Source organism: Hippopotamus amphibius, chromosome 9 (assembly GCF_030028045.1).
Source record: "Hippopotamus amphibius kiboko isolate mHipAmp2 chromosome 9, mHipAmp2.hap2, whole genome shotgun sequence".
Taxonomy (NCBI): Eukaryota; Metazoa; Chordata; class Mammalia; order Artiodactyla; family Hippopotamidae; genus Hippopotamus; species Hippopotamus amphibius.
Genome location: NC_080194.1, coordinates 64,585,625 through 64,605,967, shown reverse-complemented (window position 1 = coordinate 64,605,967; position 20,343 = coordinate 64,585,625). Strand labels below are relative to the sequence as shown.

The following is a 20,343-nucleotide window of genomic DNA, read 5'->3' as shown; positions in this document are numbered from 1 at the left end:
AACTGACAGAAACTGGTTGCATTTCTTTACACTAACAATGAAATATCAGAAAGGGAATGCTAACAAACAATGGCTTTTAAAATTGCATCAAAAAAATAAAATAAAATACTTAGGAATAAACCTCATCAAGGAGGTGAAAGATTTATATGCTGAGAATTACAAAACATTAATAAAGGAAACTGAAGATGATTCAAGATGGAAAGATATCTCATGCTCATGGCTTGGAAGAATTAATATTGTTAAAATAGCCATACCACCCAAAGCAATCTACAGACTTAATTCAATCCCTCTCAAATTACTCATGACATTTCTCACTGAACTAGAACAAATAATCATAAAATTTATATGGAACCATAAAAGACTCAGAATTGCCAAAGCAATCCTCAGGAAAAAGAACAAACCAGGAGGCATAACTCTCCCAGACTTCAGAAAATACTAAAGAGCTACAGTAATCAAAACAGCATGGGGCTGGCACAAAAACAGACATATGGATCAATGGGACAGAAAAGAGAGCCTGAAATGTCCATCAACAGATTAATTAAAGGATAAAGAAGATGTGGTACACATATACAATGAAATATTACTCAGCTGTAAAAAGGAACAAAATTGGGACATTTGTAGAGACATGGATGGACCTAGAGACTGTCATACAGAGTGAAGTAAGTCAGAAAGAGAAAAACAAATATCGTATATTAATCCATATATGTGGAATCTAAAAAAATGGTACAGATCAGCCAGTTTGCAAGGCAGAAATATAGATACAGATGTAGAGAACAAACATATGGACACCAAGGGGGGAAGAGGGGGTGGGGAAGGGTTGGGGTGGGATGAACTGGGAGATTGGGATTTCCACATATACATTAATCATAAGAAAAAATATATCAAATTTTACACTTTAAATATATGCAGTCTACTGTATGTCAATTATATCTCAATAAAAGTTCTTAAAAAAAAGAACACCTAAAGCACCACTTAAAACTCAACTAGTTTTTTTTAAAAAAGATACATACTTTTTAATATCTCTGCCATAACTTAGCTGATTTATTCTGGACTATATGATTTTTATCTTTGCACCTATCCCTGTTATTCAGCATACAATGCCTTAGAGTTTAGCATATTTAAAAAAAGAGAGAGAGAACCTGGAAATAAACCCACACACCTTGGACAATTAATATTCAACAAAGGAGGCAAGAATGTACAATGGGGAAAAGACAGTCTCTTCAGTAAGTGCAGTTGGGAAAGCTGGACAGCTGCATGTAAATCAATGAAGTCAGAACACATCCTCACACCATACACAAAAATAAACTCAAAATGGCTTAAAGACTTAATAAGACATGGCACCATAAAACTCTTAGAAAAGAACACAGGTAAAACATTCTCTGCCATAAATCATATCACTGTTTTCTTATGTCAGTCTCCCAAGACACTAGAAATAAAAGCAAAAATGAACAGATGAGATCTAATCAAACTTATAAGCTTTTGCACAACCAAGGAAACCACAAACAAAATGAAAAGACAACCTACAAACTGGGAGAAAATATTTGCAAAAGGTGACCAAAAAGGGCTTAATTTTCAAAATATACCAAGAGCTCATACAATTTAATAACTATTTCCACATAGATGTCACAAAGGCATTTCAAACTCAACATACCTGAAGCATAATTTACTAAATTTCTTCTTAGATTGTCTTTTCCTTCATTTCCTTTTTCACCATCTGCTCAGTTTCCTGAGGTAAAAATGTCACCATCAGCTTCTTTTTCCTTTATCTTTGCCCCCATTTGACTGAATAGAGTTGGTGAATCTAGGAAACAAAATAATTTAAAAATTAATATGCTTTCTATGATATTGACAATTAGCTTGAAGTTACCTTTATAAAGTCTTGGTGAGTAGGAATCCATACTATTTCCAAAACTAATCAAGATGAATCCTCAATTTTAAAAAACAAGTATTGATTAAAAAAACTCAAGGTGAGCTCAATAGTTAAAGAATATTAGGGGAAAACTTAGTTCTTATACTTTTATTAAATATAACAGCATGATCCTAGTGATAATAATTTAATAATTCAAATCTTAAATTTTGTGAGATATCATAGTTGTTAGGTTCAGAGAAAATGACTACAAAAATTTATATTTGACTGATAAAAAGTCTGTTTGGTGCCTTGGTCCTTCCTGCTAAAGACACAAATTACATTTTGTTTTGTTTTGTTTTTTAATTCTCATAATTCAGTGGAAATAAAAGAGAAAAAAATGTCATCTAATTGAATCATGAGCAAAAAGAGCACTAATAAAGAATAAATCATTTTAAGGAAATTCAATATATTTAATTCCTCTTTATTTCAATAAATATTCATTTTACTTTTATTAAATTTACTCACAAAATTAAAATCATTTTGGTTATAAGTACTATCACAAGAATTGAAAATTGCTTGGAAATAGAACAATGTCAATTAATTTCTTTGAGGAATGTTTAAAATGAGTAAAAATGGATATTTAACAATGAAACTCCCCCAAATATTTCTCCATTTAACTATCTTTCAATAATAACCAAAAACTTAGGTCTCTGGAAAGAATATGAGATGTCCCATTGCATGCCTTTTATTATCTGGTTTTATTTAGCATGCTTATTAGGAGAATAAAGAAAATTCAAATTTCCAAATAACCTAGACTAACAACAAATGGAAAGCTGGAAAAACTATACAAAGGGATTCAAAGAGGTTAGCAATCAGCTTCAAATGTGAGGAGGCATAAAGCTAACTTGGATCTTGCAGGGGAAAATTTCAAGAGCATACATTTAATTCAGAATCCTAGGTCTCTGACTTATAATAGTTTTAACTAAATTATCTTTCCTAATTTCTTAAGTACATTTCTTGGGTATTTGGGGAGAAGCAGGGGTGGGGAGGGAAAAGAGATCTTCTACTTCCTCCTTTAAACTTTCTTACTGGAGAATCTAAAGCTTTTTATTATAGCTATAAAAAGAAACTAGTTTTCATTTCCCTAACATTTCAAAAGACTGGGAGGGAGATAGCAATTGATGGGAACCTTACTTAGCACTTTACAGGGCAGGGGTAGGTGATGTCACAGGACATCTGTAGCTTGAAAGATTGGACATAACTCCACAAAAGGGCCCTCATTCTCAGCTTTGGCAGGAGACCAAGAACTGCATGTGCTGCCTCCCAAGTATGCGAAGCCTTCAGGTCACACATTCCATTAATTCCTTCTTTTACAACCTCTAACTATAATTTCTTTCTCATCCTTTGACATTTGAAAATTATAAACTTTTCTTTAAGGCATTCAGGCTTGTAATCAAGCTGATTATCTCTTAAAATATGAAATCCTAAAGCACCAACCCCTAGTTCTGTAATGTAGAATTATGGACTTAAATGGTTTTGTCAAATTGTTTGAGGCTGGTAAATAATATATGCTTTTCTTTCCACCTCTAAGCCAGGAGCAATATTTGAGCCTTTTCTATGACACCGGTACTGTTTCCTATTACAATTATTTGTATATCTGTGCACTGGATTTGTATACTTGTTCCCTCTTTTGAGGGAAGGAGCCATGCGTTATTGGATTTTGTATCCATCTACCTCGAGCACAGAACCTTACCCATAGTAAGAATTCAAGCATTTAACAAGTGACTTATGTGAAAAAGATATGCATGTGGTAACATACTGAATGCTTCCAGATTCCAAAATACTTAGTTATCTTTTTCTAAGTACTCATCTCAGTTACGCTCTTGGCACCTCCTAACAGGAGATTACTGAACCCAAACCCCTACCCTGTGCCTTTCTTATTTCCTCATATTCTGTCAGGACACGTTACTTTTTCCAGTTTATCTTTCTGTCATTCTCACCAGCTGACCACTTTCTACTTCATACTCTTACTTCTAATTCTTCCATGGTCCTGACTTCTTGCCATGAGCACCGCTCAATCCAGCACTTGTACAGCTCATGCTGTTTTGGGGGGCATAGAGGTAAGGTGGGGGTTCTGTCCAGTAACATTCTTTGATATATTCTTCCCACAATCAAACCTTCTTTAGACAAAAGTTATGAAAATACATTCCTTAAAGGCTGATGGGAACTCTGTCAACAGAATCAGCAGATTCTGTTCCTGTTTGGGTTAACCACATTTCTGCAGTAAACGTTAATTAAGCCTGCTGTGTCTGTGAAGGACCTGCCATCACCTGCGAGATAAAAATCAGACTCTTTAGCCTTACTTGGCTCCCCTGTTTGTCCAGTTCTTCTGCTTCTCCCCCTTCTCAGTTTATTTCTATCCACACCAAAATGTAGAGGGAAGGCACATGGGCCGCTACACATGTGGCTCCTTCTGCCTAGAATATATCCCCTCCTGTCTGGCTAGAGAATCTCTACTTGGCCTTCAAGATGCGGAATAGGGGTCATCTCCTCCGTTAAATCCCCCTACCCCTCTCACACCTGGCAGACATAGGGTGCGCCTCTGTCTCTCCCACAGCACCTGGGCGGCTTCCATTATAATTTCATCACACTGTTTTCTATTGCTATCACTCTCCCATTAAGCGAAGAGACCCTTGGAGGTTATTGTATCTTATTGATCCTTTGTTCACAAAGTGCACTATAGTTTTTGACACATAGTAGGCATACAGTACAGTTGCCTGGATGAATGAACAACGTTTCATCTATCTGATATTTCTTGGAATGACTCCAGCGCACTCAAGAGAGAATATATTTGTCCTATAGAGGCTGATAGAAAGGGCTCCTAGGCCTGTATTTCTCTTTTTTTTAAATGCCATAATGTAGATTTTTTTCCAGTGTTAATAGTTTTCACTGTGTTGTTTATAATTAACCTTAGATAGAGCCCAATTTAGCTACTAATACCAGAGTGATAAACTAAGTAGTCTGATCTTATTTACCTCTGCCTCCAGCTCATATAAATCCAGTGATGTTTTTGAAGAGTAGGAAAGGACAGCTCCTGCCATTCAGTAATAACTGCCTAACCATGCGATGAAGTTCTGCAAATGACCTGGGAAAAAGTGCCACCTATTCCTTCTTAGAGCAAACCCAGTAGGAAATAATAAAGGATAGGTCTTCCCATCAGGCAAATACACTTTTAAAAGTTGAACTTATAGAGAACTAGATAGAACTAAGTCTGTAAGTACTAACGCTCATTCTCTTTTCCTGAGACTAGATAGCAAATCACAGGAAGGAAGTGGAAGAACTGGAACATGCTATTCATGAACTGGAAGGAGAAAATTTGGTGCTTATTGATCAGCTATTCAACTGCAGACTTGTGGATCTCAAAATACCCAGGTGAGAGTCGTTACATATCTAGAAAGTATTTTTTAAACATTTGTATCTGTGAAAAGATTATTTTTTAAGATGACAGTTCTTTAATAATTGAAAAGAAAGGAACTCACAAAATGGCCACGGGGAAAGTATAAGATTATTACAGCTGACCATTGGTGCAGGGCAGACTTTGACTTGCTTTTTCTAACAATGCACTGTGGCCGTAATAGCAAACACTTAACATGAATGTCACAACTGCTGTCCTTCAGAAGCCTCTGGGCCACCAGAGAAGCGGGCATAAAAACAAATGCATAACAGTGCAGCCAAAGAGATATGGGGTGCAAAGCCAGCAGCCAGGAGGGAGTGGTCAACTTTGTGGGCGCTACCTGGAGATGTCCTGGGCTCCTGGTTACCTTGTAGACTGCAGAATGGTTTCCGCTGATAGTTAATGGAAGAGTCAAACTACTTTCTAAGCAGAGAGAATAGCCTGGCACTCCAAGTCACATTTATTTCTGTATAAGAGAAATCAGATGTGTACATGGCTTCGTATTTTAGTTTATCTCTTTTTATTAGCTGACAAAAAAGGTCTTAATATACCAATCTTGATGGACCATTAGAGCCCTGGGATGTGGAATTAAAACCCAAAGTGGCATTCATAATTTGGACAATAGTCAGAAACAAGAAATAACCTAAATAGTAACATGCTTAGGAAAATAGAGGAATTAAATCACACAAATGTAGGGTGTACCTGTGCAGGATGGGAGAGGAACATCTGGGTCTGGGCAGAGAAGTTCAACATAGTGGAAGGATCAGGAAAACATTTCTACCTGAGCGGGTCTGTTGCCTGCGTGGTATGGAAAAAATACTATTTGAGACATAATAAAGTATTTATTGTTTGCAAACTTCCTAATGTGCTCTAAGAAGGGTGGATAAAGGTGAGTTGTGGGGATTTTGTTTGCTGAGCTAAGTGATGGGTGTCGGGATACAAGATTGGAGAAATTGGGCGATAGTGCAATTACTTTGTAGGCTGAACACTGAGTGAGGCAGGACAGAGAAAGAGGCGAGCTGCCTCCCTTCCACAGTCTACGTGTGCTGCCCTGGGGCTGTCCATGCCAGTGTAAATGAGGTAGGCAGTCAAGCTGAATGCGTTGGCTGATTACTGGACTCCTGTGCTTCCAGTCTCTTGAGCTGATGCCCTTGAGGGTCCCTCGGGGGCGGGGGACTCCCTGTCCCCCCAGCAGGCAATGCTCTCTTTTGCCAGCCTTCCTCTCCAGCTCCACACTCCCATCCCGCCTCTACCCCGTCGCGCCTGCTGCTGCCCCTGCTTACTTTGTGATCACGCCGAAGCTCTGCCAGCTGTGCCTTCTAACCACCGCTCGCCCTGCTGTCCGCTGTGCTCTTTTTCTCTCGCCTTTTCCTCTCTCTCTCTCAGCTCAGTCTAGTGTACCTGACTTGGCGCTGACGTGGATGCGAAGTGCTCATTATAATAAAGAGGAATTCGTTCATTGGTCAGAGAGAACTTGGCAAGGACGGGAAAGGGAGATGAGAAACTTATAATGGGGATTTTCATTAAGTTGTTGGCTGTATTGTATGCAGTTTAACTTTATTCTCTAGCTTCCCCACAGAAATCTTCAGTAAAATCCACATTGTTCATTGGTGCTTTGTGGGTTGGTTTTCTTTCATGAGAGACCTGAGTGCTTAGTCTTGTTTCAGAGCTGGGAGAGATGAAATCACAATCTGTCTGAGGGTAAAGAAACAGCTTGGGCGACGTTTATAGGAAGTGGGTTCGGTGCCGGGTGTATGCCTCGCCCCATGGCACACGGAACTTTTCCTTTCTAACTAGTACTTATCACACTAGTGATTACTGCTTCCTTGCTAGATTGTAAGCTCCTTGAGACACGTGTTTAGGACATTTTAGAAAGACCCAAGTAAACAGAGAAATGTGTAAACCTGCAATTATCTGCTACAATGCTTATCCAGAAGGAAAAATTCAGGAGCTTTTCCTGTATCCATTTTCAGGTCAGAGAAATATAACACATATTGTGTAATTTATGGTAACTGCCCTTTCCACCTCTTTGTTGAGAATTTAGTCCTGTATATTCTAGAAGCATACTGAGAAATAGACATGAACAGTACCTGATAAACATATAAACATTTTCCTATTTGGATGGAATGGGTTATTCTAGCTGACAGAGTTACTATTATTTCCCATCCAGAGCTTCCCACACGTTCTCCCTTCACGACTCCCACAGAACATTATAGTATTTGGTACGTTAGGTGAGCTGAGTAAGCTAGAGGGGACTGCCACAGAGCTGAGGCTAGGTGGACCAGTACCTCAAATCCAACACCAGTTTCATATGATACCATTCTTTAAAATATTTTCTATATCAAGTGTTGCTGCTCTGTGGTGGTACAAAAGTGACAGTAAACTGATGATTAAGAGAGAAGCCAGACTTAAGAAAGTTACGGCACTTAGATCTTATTCAAAACAGTAAAACCAGGAAAGAAGAGAACTCTGTGGCCTCAGACTTGTCCACCTGCAGACCAGAGCTTCATGTGAGACTAACCTTCACCAAGTTAACTCTTAAGAAGGTTTTAAGAGATAAATATTGTACGTAGTTACATTATTTGCTGGAGCTTGAAGCATCTCAGATAACATCTCATTCCCGTTCTGTAAGTAACTTACAGCCAGTAATCCAGGGATTTACTCTGGTTGCCGAGTTGCTAAGCATGAAGGGTTGTTGGCGCATCTGCAGGGATCACTTGCTTCATGCTATCTTCAGGCAAATTTCACGGAAATGCCGTATGGAGCTTTCAAGGTCAAGGTATCATGGCGTCTGACTGAAAATTCTATTGGCCTCTGCAGTGCAGAGAGCTGCAACAGCAGACGCAAATTCACCGGGTTTATAGCTGGAGGGCGCCACTCAGCAAAAGCCAGAACCTAGATGTCACCTTGGATTCCTACTGCTCACTGTCTGTCTCTTTTTCTCTTTATCTCAAATCCCATCCCATTCCTCATCTGGATTCCTGCAACAGCGACATAATTGGTGTCGTGATCACTCTCATTTCTGGGACTTTGGGTCTGGTATTCCCTTATCATGGGATGCCCTTCCTTAACCCCAAGCTCTTCCCTGGCAAACAGTCCTTGGTGTTTCAAGATTCAACTCAGGTTTCATCTCCTCCTGGAAACCTCTCCTTATGTTCGAAGGCCAAATCAGGTGCCTCTTCTCTCTGCCCCACAGCACTCCTCACACTACGCTAATTAGCCATCGTGGTACAAACCATCACCACGAAACACTGTGAGCCTGTCTGCCACCCCACTGGGCCTGATGCCCCCTTTTCATCTATGTGTCTCTGCCACCCAGCATAGAGATAAACACTGCTGAGCAGGTGGTGCAGTATTTGTTGACTGACAGACTACTTTTCCTGTTTGTTTTTAGGCGACTATATCTTACCCAAGCTGTTGGACAGAAAGTGCCACCTGAAGAAATGCCTTCGGAGTTGCCACAGACATATATAGGTGTTATTTTATTGTAATGGTGATTTTTAAAAAACATTTGACAAACACTTATTGAGTTTCTTATTATGGATAGGTACCTCATATCAAAGAGCTATTCAGGGAATAGATACCTGCCAGCTCCTCCGTATTTCTCTTGTTCTTACAGAGCTTACCTAACCCATCTCCTTTCGCTAGTCTTATTTTTAAATCAGTCGCCATGTGGCACGGCGAATTAAATAGATACTAGTGGAGAGGGATGGAATAATGTCTACACTGACATGGCTTGCACTCCAATGTAGCCAACCAACCAAAATACCAGCACACTCACAGGTCCCCATGTGATTATTGTAACTTACGAGTATTAGCTAACAGAAGGAAATACAACTTAGATATGGTTTCTAATAATGGGACTCACTCTCGCTTTAATACCTAGATTCTACATTTCTAATTCTCAAATTTATCTCCTACAGGAGATTCTCAAAGGTCTTTCAAATTTAAAATGTGATGAAGTATGTATTGTATTTTTATTTTTAATCTTCCAAAAATTGTACATAATTAATTTTTTTCCATTCATCCCAGAAAAGTCACAATTGCAACCTGTAGAAGTAAAAAGTGGAGACATGTTGAGCTTATCATTTGGGAGCAGCACTTTACATCTTAGTTATGAGGAGAGCAGCAGATACGGCCAGCATCTGAAGATAGATGAAGAAGAGAGTTCAAGCATAGAGTTTGGGGCCTCTGATATGAAATACTTACTGTATGAGGATGAGCAGGATTTCAAGGTAAGATTCATGAGAAAACATCTTGACTACTAGAGAAAATGTTGTTTTATTAGTGGAGAAAATTAACCTAAAATATGGATACTGAAAAGTTCTGTTTGCAATTATTAGTAAAATTTGCCAACCATTCATGTCTGTCACTAGATACTATTTTCACTCTTATCTTTGCCCAACTTGCTATATATATTCACGTACAGACCTCCGTTACTAGTATACCATGTAAGTTATCTAGCACTACATAACAAATCACCTCAAGACTTAGCAGCTTATAACAATAATCATTTATTCTCTTTCAGGGCTTCTGTTGGTTAGAAATTTGGGAAGTTTTCCAGTGGACAGTCCTCACTTGGGTTCTCTAGCCAGTGCAGTCATATTGGGCTGAAAGCTTCTTTTGGGCTGAAGATCCACTTCCTAGGTGGCTCGCTCATGTGGCTGGCAAGTTGATGCTGGCTAAGCTTCAGTTCCTCTTCACAGGGGCTTCCTTACAGGGCACCTTAATTGTCCCTTTGTTACAGTATCTGGCTTCTCCCAAAGCAATCTTTCCAGAGACCAAATGCTTCATATCACTTAGCCTTGGAAATCCTACACCAACACTTCCATCATATCCTGTTTGTTGATATAGCTAAAAAGTCCTACCCAGAGGGAAACAATGTAGCTCCTGCATCTTGAAAGGGGAAGGTCAGCATAGCCTTGTAAGAAAAGCATGTGGGATAGGATGTATATTAGTGTTACCATTTTTGGAACCACATATACCATTAGGTGAAACCTGGATTATCAAGGCTTTTAATTTTAAATTCTTTTTGGTACTTTTCAGTCTCTTTCACATCCACCCTCTTGGTACTACCAATAACCTTAAAAGTTCTCCTAGAACTTAGAGTCTGGTGGGAGAAAGAGTGATTAAGAAAGTAGAAGAAGCTGAATAAATCAACAAAAACCATTTTAACCAAGTACAACTCAGTCCTGCTACCATCAAAATACAATTCAAAGACTAAAGTTCTAGTCCCTATAGCACTCAAACACCGTATCTTGGAATCATAACACGTCGTAGGTTATAATAACCTCACGCTAGTGGACAACTGTCTACAAAATTCCAAAATTGCATACCATTTGGTTGAATGAAAGACCTTCTTACTTTTTTCTCTTTTATTCATTATATTTATTTATTCATTTATTTAATTTATACTTTATTTAAGTAAAGTTGAATTACAATTTTCTGATAATTACTGCCATACATTCTTTTTCATATTCTTTTCTACTATGGTTTATCACAGGATATTGAATATAGTCCCGTTTGCTATACAGTAGGACCTTGTTTATCCATCCTATATATGCCAGTTTGCATCTGCTAATCTCAAACTCCCACTCCTCCCCGCTCCCACCCCTCTCCACCTTGGCAACCACCAGTCTATTCTCTATGTCCCTGATTTTGTTTGTTTCATAGATAGGTTCATTTGTGTCATATTTTAGATTCCACATATAAGTGATATCATATGGTATTTGCCTTTCTCTTTCTGACTTACTTCACTTAGTATGATAATCTCTGGTTGCATCCATGTTCCTGCAAATGGCATTTTTTCATTCTTTTTATTGCCAAGTAGTATTCCATTGTATGTATGTAACACATCTTTATCCATTCATCTGTCGATGGACATTTAGGTTGTTTCTACGTTTTGGTTATTGTGAAAAGTGCTGCTGTGAACATAGGGGTGCGTGTATCTTTCTGAATTATAGTTTTGTCTGGATATTTGCCCAGGAGTGGGATTGCTGGATCATATGGTAATTCTATTTTTAGTTTTCTGAAGAAGCTCCATACTGTTTTCCATAGTGGCTGCACCAGCTTACGTTCCCACCAACAGTGCAGGAGGGCTCCCTTTTCTCCATACTCTGTCCAGCATTAGTTATTTGTAGACTTTTTAATGATGGCCATTCTGACCGGTGTGAGGTGGTCTCATTATAGTTTTGATTTGCATTTCTCTAGTAATTAGTGATGTTAGCATCTTTTCATGTGCCTATTGGCCATCTGTATTTCTTCTTTGGAGAAATGTCTCTTTAGGTCCATTTTTTGATTGGGTTGTTTGTTTTTTTATTGTTGAGTTGTATGAGCTGTTTGTACATTTTGGAAATTAAGCCCTTGTCAGTTACATCATTTGCAAATATTTTCTCCCATTCCATAGGCTGTCGTTTCGTTTTGTTTAAGGTTTCCTTTGCTGTGCAGAAGCTTGTAAGTTTAAGTCCCATTTGTTTATTTTTGCTTTTATTTCTATTGCCTTAGGAGACTGACCTAAGACAACATTGGTACAAATTATGTCAGAGAATGTTTGCCTGTGTTCTCTTGTAAGACCTTCTTACTTTCCACAGAAGTTTTTAATATGGTGGAAATGGTATTGTATGTGCTATAGACTGAATTGTGTCCCTGCCGCTCCCACCCCAATTCATATGTTGAAGCCCCAACACCCAATGTGACTACATCTGGAGGTAGGGGGTTAGGAAGTAATTAAGGTTATCTGATGTCATAAATCTGATAGGACTGTGACCTTTTAAGAAGAGGCTTTGCCTTATGAGGACACTGTGAGAAGGCAGCCATCTGCTAGCCAGGAAGAGGCTCTCACCAGAACCCAATCATGCTGGGACCCTAATCTTGGACTTCCCAGCCTCCCAAACTGTGAGAAATAAAATTCTGTTGTTTCAGCCACTCAGCCTGTGGTATTTTGCTACGGCAGCTCAGGCAGACTAAGAGAGTATATTACTTCAGAATCCTGCTCCGGATGGTTCTGAAATACGTGGTAGATTTCCGTCAATTCACTTTTCTCCTATCTCTCATTTATTGTAGCTCTATAATTATGTATTTTAAAAGCTAAATACAGTTATATGAATATTTGAGACATATCAATAAAAAATTGCCTTTCTTTTTCATTCTTTGACTCTCCTAAATTCTAATAAATATTTACTGAGAACCTCATAACATGCCAGGTACTTGTCAGATGCTTGAGACTTTAAGGGGGAGGATGGGAAGAGATGAAGTCTCAGAGATGCCTCTGTGGCAGGCCCTACCCTGCATCGTGTACATGCTAGTAGAAAGCTGATAAGAGAATCACTCATTACTGTGCAGGAGGCGTGTACTGCCTGTATCTGTCTCCCTGACCAGCCTTTCGCCCCAGCACTTGGTACATAGGCTGGCACATGGTGGGCACTCAGGAAAGGTTTGTTGAAGTGTTGAAGGAATCCAGAAGAAGGAGCTATGGCTTGGAAAGGCTTCCAAGAGGAAGGCACACTGGGTAGGGCTGGAGCTATCTCAACTCTGTGGGATTTCATATAAATTAGACTTCTAATTCTGTGTGTTGATATCTTAGACTATATTCAGTTTGACAGAATGTGGTAACTTTTATTTCTACAGTCGTTCCTGTGAAATGTGCAAAACCCATGTAGATTTGCTCAATATTAAGATATTTATAGTAAAGATGTTTGCAGATCATTCATTTCGTTCTTGAATAATATAGAAAACTCTGCTGTGGCTATATCCTGGCCAGCAGAGAGCTATATACATGCAGCCCATACTTCCTTTTACCAGTTAAAGAGCTTGCGGAGGATGTATCTCCCCACGGTAGCTGATCCCTGCCCTCCTCCCGCCACCCTGGCTCAAAGCCCTGAAAGACAAGCCTGCAAGCCTTGCTGCCTTTGGGAGATCTTGCCTACCATGCCCCACTGGGTATATACATTTACCAAGTGACTTATTTACAATAGCTCTCTTATTTCACGTTATACAGCATTCAGGCAATTAGGAGGGCAATGAAATCTGTCATATAGAGGCCAACTGTAATAAATGAAACCTGATCTATGAAGGCTGGTAACTTGCTGAATAACCTCTCCTATTCCTCTGTGTCTGTTCACCACAGGATTATGTAAACCTGGGCCCCCTGGAAGTGAAGCTCATGACTGTGGAGAGCAAGAAAATGCCCATCCATTTCCAAAAGAAGGAAACTCCAGTCAAATTCTATGAAGACGTCAGGAGCCCAGAAAGCCACATCACGTATAAAATGATGAAGTCTCTTCTCTAAGACTGAAATCTGCAAAGTAAATACAACTTCTTACACACTTCCTTTGGGAACTGAGGTGGATCAGTTGCCCATTTTATTTACACTTTGGTCCATTTTTAAAGCAGTTGTTATTTCTAAAGGTCATAATTACATTTAAAATCAAAGTTCTGAGTATTCTACTATTCATTTACTTGCGTGGCCTGAGTGACAAAAATGAAGGTACACTTTATATTTTCATATTCAAGTATTCAGGAGCATGACAGTGGGCCAAGATGGTCTCTGAGGTTGCTTCCCACTTAAAAATTTATTGATTAATCTAGGATGCCAATATGAAATAGTTCAATTAGGAATTTTCTGAGAAAAATTTAGAGGTTTGCATAGCACTGACTACACATCTTTCCCTCTGAGGGTGCTGAATGATAGACAGCCAGTCCGCAATTCAAGTCTACTGTTCTTTAACCTAACACCATAATAAAAATCAAACATTTTAGAAACAATTTGAGGGTGGTAAATTCTTTTATAAAAATATTCCATCCATAAGGAGGTCCCTCTCCCGTCAGCTGTATCAAGTCTAAACTGCTGTGTCCCTATCCAAGGTCATTATTCCTTCCCTCTCATTGGTACCACACGCCAAGGATACTCTGACTGTCCTGAAGTTGACATCCACATTCCATTTTAAAGCTAGTTCTACTTATAAAGCTTTCTACGAGAAACACCTTTAAAAAAAAACAAAACACAACATCTTTTAAATATAAGGCCATGGACAGATTGAAAGTAAATACACCATGCAAACATTAACCAAAAGGAAGGTGGTGTGACCAAACTATTAGACAAAGTAGACTTTAAGAAGTCTTAAGGAAATAAAGAGAAAATGAAGCAAAATATGTCACAATAATAAGCAGATTAATTCATCTGCATGATATAACAATTCTAAATAATAATATAGTCTCAAAATATATAAAGCAAAATTTACTAAACTAAAAAGTTACCACAAAAGAAAAGAAAAGAAAAAAGGCAGAAATGAATTCACAATCAGACTTGAAGATCTTACCACACCTCTCTCAATAACTGATAGACAAAAAAAAAAAAAAAAAAAACCAAAAGCCCAAATCATTAAGGATATAAAAAGTTAAACTGTAGATCACACATAGTTTTCAAGTGTACATAAAATATTTACAAAAATAGACTGTATCCTGAGCCATAAAGTAAGTGGCAACAAATATTCAAAAAGTTAAATGCATAAAACAGTTCTTTGACCACAGTAGGAACAACAAAAAACAAAATGAAACAAACTATAATTTTCAAGAAAGCAAGATACTTCTGAAAAGCCTGTGGGTGAAAGGAGAAATCACGAGGAAAAAATACTTTGAATTATAATGAAAAATATGACATCAAAACTTGTGGGAACCAGCTAAAGTGATATTTAAAGGGAATTTTATAACCTTAAGTTCATATATTATAGAGAAGAAAATTTGAAAATTCAATCATTTAAGGTTTCATCTCAAGAATCTAAAAAAAAAGCAGCAAAAATAAACCCCAAAAAAAGTAGAAAAAAGGAAATAGAGAGTGGAAATTAATTAAATAGAAAGTTGACATATAAAAGAGAAAATCAACAAAGCCAAAAGCTGGTTCCTTGAAAGGTTAATTAAAATTGATAACCCTTAGTAAGACTAATAAAAAAAAGAGAGGAAATAAATGAAAAAAAGACATCACTACACAATTACAGACATTATTAAAAGGATAAGAGGAAATTAAGGGGAAAAACTTTCCCAATAAATTTGACAATTTAGATTAAATGGAAACATTTCTTGAAACAATTTCAAAGATACGTGAGGAAATAAAAATTCTGAATGGGCCTAGATCTGTTTTTAAAAATCCAATGTGCATTTAAAAAGTTTTTAAAGCCAGGTGGCTTGCTTGCTTCATTGCTGAATTTTTCCGAACATTTCAAAAAGATACAATACCAAATATACACAAACTCTTTCAGAGAACAGAGAAAAAAGAAACACTTCCAAATTATTCTATAAGGTCAATATTATTCTAATACCAAAACCCGCCAATATCATTACAGAAAAAGAAAATTAAAGGCCAGTGTCTCTCATGAAGACAGATGCAAAATCGTTCACAAAATATTAGTTTATTGGATCTAGCAATATCTAATAGTATGTAATATTTCATGAATAAAGAATGCAAAGTTGCTTTCATATTCAGAAATCAGAGTGAAAACATGAATGAGATCAGTGGATTATATCAATATCAATACCCTAGTTGTGACATTGTACTATAATTTTGAAAAAAAAAAGTTTATTTTTAGAGAAACTGGATAAAGAGTACATGTGATCTGTCTGTATTATTTTTGTACAACTACACGTGAATCTAAAATTATCTCAAAAAAATCAGGGGTATAATGAATAGAACATAGGTGGTAACTCGTGATCATCTCAATAGACACAGCGTTTGATAAAATTTGATAGTGTGATAACAATTCATAATAATATGGTAAAGCTCTCAGCAAACAAGGAATATCTTAAGGAAAAAAACAAACCTTGTAACTAAAATTGTACTTGATAGTGAAACATTAAACATTTTCCCACTGAGGTCAGGAACAAGACACATATCTTCATCATCACACTTCTATTCAACTGTGTCGACTAGAACTGGAGTGTTCTAACCAGGCAGGAAAAAGAAATTAAAAGCATAGAGAATAGAAAGAAAGAAGCAAATTGTCTTATAGATGTCAAGGTTTTCTATGTAGATAATCCAAAGTAATCTACAAACTACCAGAGTTTACAAGTGAATTTAGCAAAATCACAGAGTACAAGGTCAATAAAGATCCAATGTATTTCTTTATACTAGCAACAAACAACTGGGAAAAATAAATATAATAGAATCAAAAATATCAAATATCAAGGAATTTATGCAACGAAATATAAGCAAAATTTCTATGCTGAAGACTTCAAAATATTGTTGAGAGAAATTAAAGCAAACAAATAAATGGAATAGAGAGATACACCATTATCATGAAGTGGAAGATGCAAAACAGTTAAGACGTCGGTTCTTCCCAATTGATCTACAGATTCAGTGAAATCTAAATCAAAATTCTAGCATTTTCTTGTAGAAGTTAACAAGTTATTTCTAACATTATTATGAAAATTTGTAATCTAGGCAGAAGTCCCATGATAGCCAAGACAATCTTGAAGTAAAACAACAAATTGGAGAATTTAACATTACCAAACTGCAAGACTTAATATAACATTTCAGTAATTAAGACAGTGCATTATTGGCCCAAGTATGGAGAATAAGTCCAACGGAACAGAATTAAAGAGTCTAGAAACAAAGTGACACATTTACAGTCACTTGATTCCTACAAAGATGCCACTAATAGGGCTTCCCTGGTAGCACAGTGGTTAAGAATCTGCCTTCCAACCCAGCGGTCACAGGTTCAATCCTTGCTCTGGGAAGATCCCACATGCCAAGGAGCAACTAAGCCCATGCACCACAACTACTGAGCCTGTGTTTTAGAGCCCATGTGCCACAACTCGTGAAGCCTGCACACCTAGAGCCCGTGCTCCACAATGAGAAGCCCGCACATTGCAGTGAAGAGTAGCCCCCGCTTACTACAACTAGAGAAAGCCTGTGTGCAGCAACAAAGATCTGACACAGCCAATAAATTAAAAAATAAATAAATAAATAAATAAAAGATGTCACTAAAATTCAGTGGGGAGGCGTGGTCTTTTTACTCATAAATGTTGCTGAGGCAACTGTATATCTGTATGGAAAAAATGAACATTGACGCTTACCTCATACCATACACAAAAATCAACTCAAAGTGAATCAGAGAAGTATGGAAGGTGAAACAATAAAGCTTTCAGTAGAAAGTATAAGAATATCTCCATTTCCCCCTGTGCACATCGAACAGATCCTCAAAGCCTATGCTTGAAATTTTAAACTACATCTGGTACATGGGTAAATGTAGATTTGGTAATGTTCCACATGGCTCCCCCAAGCCTACTGCTCCCTATATCAACCACCTCCTCGGAAAAAAGTCATAAAAATAACCAATCATAAAAAGATGTGATAAATTGCATTTTACTAAAATTAATATTTCTTTTCATTAAAGACACCATTAAGAGAGTCAAAAGGCAAGCCACATACCAGGAGAATTAATTTACATATATCTAACAAAAAAATCATATCCAAAACATATAAAGAACTTGTACAGATCATTAGAAAGATTTTACAGAGGCACTTCACAGAAGAATATATCCAAATGACGATTAAGCATAAAAAGGAGATCAACACTATTTGTGATGAGGGAGAATTAAAACCATGATATACCATATACCCACTAGAATGCGTAAAAATTAAAAGTTGAAAATAGTAAATATTGACAAGGATACAGAGTGATTTGAACTCTCATAGTTGTTGATAGGAGCATAAGTTGGCACAAACACTGTGGAATATGTTTGGCAGTAATTATTAAAGCTGAACATACATATATATGTATGTATATGTGTATACATGTATACATATATGTGTGTGTGTGTGTGTGATGACCCAGCAATTTCACTCTTGGCTTAACATGGAACAGAAATGAGTGCTTATGTTTACCCAAAGACATGGATAAAGATGCTCCTAGCAGCTTTACTGATAATAGCCAAAAACTTGAAACAACACAAATGACTATCAGCCGTAGAATATGTAAGCAACATGTGCTACATTCACGCAATGGAATACTAGACAGTAATGAAAGAATAAACTATTTCCACATGTAGCTATGCAAATCAATCGTAATGTTGAGTGAAGGAAGGCAGACACAACAGAGTACATGTGGTATGATTCCATTTACACAATGCTCAAAAACAGGACCGGCGTGCTCATCTTGGTGATAGAAGGCAGAAGAGTGGTTACTTCTGTGGTGGAGGATGATGAGGATGGCACATGAAGGAGTTTTCTGGTAATTTTGATGAGGGGCAGTTAGCATGGATGTGTTCACTTTGCAAATTCATCAAACAAGGACACAAGATTTGTGTACTTGACTGATACGTTTTATACTTCAGAAAGATTTTTTTTTTAAAAAACTGTCCCCCCAGGGAATTCCCTGGAGGTCCAGTGATTAGGACTCTGTGCTTCCAAAGGGGACACGGGTTTGATCCCTGGTTGGGGAAATAAGATCCTGCAAGCCCAGCAGCAGGGCAAAAAAAAAAAAAAAAAAAAAACACAAGTCTTCCCAAATAACCATATTCCAATCCATTCCATGAAGTGACAGTGTGAAGGGCAGCAAGAGTACTTCCTGACAGGAAGGCAGAATACTTTGTTAGGGCAAGTTTCTAAGGTCAACAGAAACAGAAACGTCCTTGGAAAAGTTAGTAACAATATGGAGTGAACTTGCCAATTTTCTTTTTAAGAAAGAAAAGTAAACTTTTTATAGATAAGATTTATCTTTACTTTTCCTGGGTAGGAAAAAAAACTTACTGATTTTCCCCGGGACAAACCAAAGACCTTCCAGTAACCAACAAATATAGCCTATGTGACAGCTCATTGGTTTCAGTAGGTCAGCAGAAACTGACATTGTTTCTCTCTCACACTTGGAAAGTTCAGACCGTGAGATTATTAAAACAAGCCAGGCATAACATGGTAGGATTCCAGCATTAATTTTTTAGTTGTGACAGTTTCTCCTTCACAATGTGAATTTGAATCAGAAGAAAATATCAAATGACTAAAAGTCCTGTTTGCTGCCAAGAGTCAGTGGAAAAGGCATCCTTTAGAAAAAGGGAAGAATGTTCTTTTCTTCTGTTAATATTATTCCTTATGTTAATAATTTGCAGATAGCACTATCTCTAAAACAAATCTTTGGGATTTTCCTAACAACTTAGATTCTTAACAGCTTAGGGTGGTAGCTTTGTTAGATGACTACATCACAAGCAAATATCAATAAAGTTGTACAGCTGTGAACTTCCTATCAGTATCACTTATCCAACAAAACATTTATCAGATGAATCACTGCACCCAAGCACTGTGTGTAGGACCTCCGAGAGGCAAAATAAAATCGACCCTTTCCTCAAGATACTCACAGTCCAGTAAAAGTGCCTAATGGGTCAAGGAACCTCTCTGGCTTGGTGTAACCTGCTTTCACTCTTGAACACTAACAACAGAGAAGGAAGAAAGGGAAGTGGGAGATGGCAGAACAGGATACTCTAGGTGGTGTGGTGGTTGTGTTTAACTCAAAATATTCTATTTTTAACACCTTTAGTTTGCAAAAGAAATTTGAGTTTTGGAGGATTTTAAGTAGGTTCCAGTTCTCAGAATAACTAAGCATGTGAGTTTTATATGTTGCCGTTCAAGATCGGGGAAGTAAGGACAGGGCATTGGCAGCATTAGCGTCAGGCTGGGAAGTTGCTTATTGCAGCCCAGGAACGAGATTCATTTAAAGAAATTAAAAAGGTGTAAAGAGACTGGGTAGATTATGGGAAAACACTCAGAAGTCAGTCTGGCTGCCTTGAATCTTGGGCAGGCACTTCACCTCTTTAAAGCCTGGTCTCCTCAGTATTACACGGACCGAATTCCTGTATTGTAGGGTTGTTTCAAGGATTACTGAGAGTGCATGTAGCCTGCACACAGTAGAAAAGGAATACACGGCAGTTGAAATGATAATTGACGTTTAACAGCAATCTCTGGGAGAAAAGCCTAAGACATCTGCTTGTCTTTGCATTACATTCACTCAAAGGTGCATAGTGAGTACCTGCAAAGTCTGATCCTTCACAAGCTGTGAGG

At 37.6% G+C, this 20,343-nt stretch overlaps 1 protein-coding gene across 1 annotated transcript in view; it reads left to right on the top strand.

The window, feature by feature from the left end:
• CCDC83 (coiled-coil domain containing 83) overlaps window positions 1-13,590 on the top strand; it is a 49,971-nt gene extending 36,381 nt beyond the window's left edge. Inside the window, exons 8-11 of the mRNA XM_057695432.1 lie at window positions 5,160-5,281; window positions 8,698-8,777; window positions 9,336-9,538; window positions 13,429-13,590. Of these exons, the coding sequence (XP_057551415.1) occupies window positions 5,160-5,281; window positions 8,698-8,777; window positions 9,336-9,538; window positions 13,429-13,590 (567 nt within the window). The remainder of the gene's footprint in view (window positions 1-5,159; window positions 5,282-8,697; window positions 8,778-9,335; window positions 9,539-13,428) is intronic.
• Window positions 13,591-20,343: the final 6,753 nt, after the last annotated feature.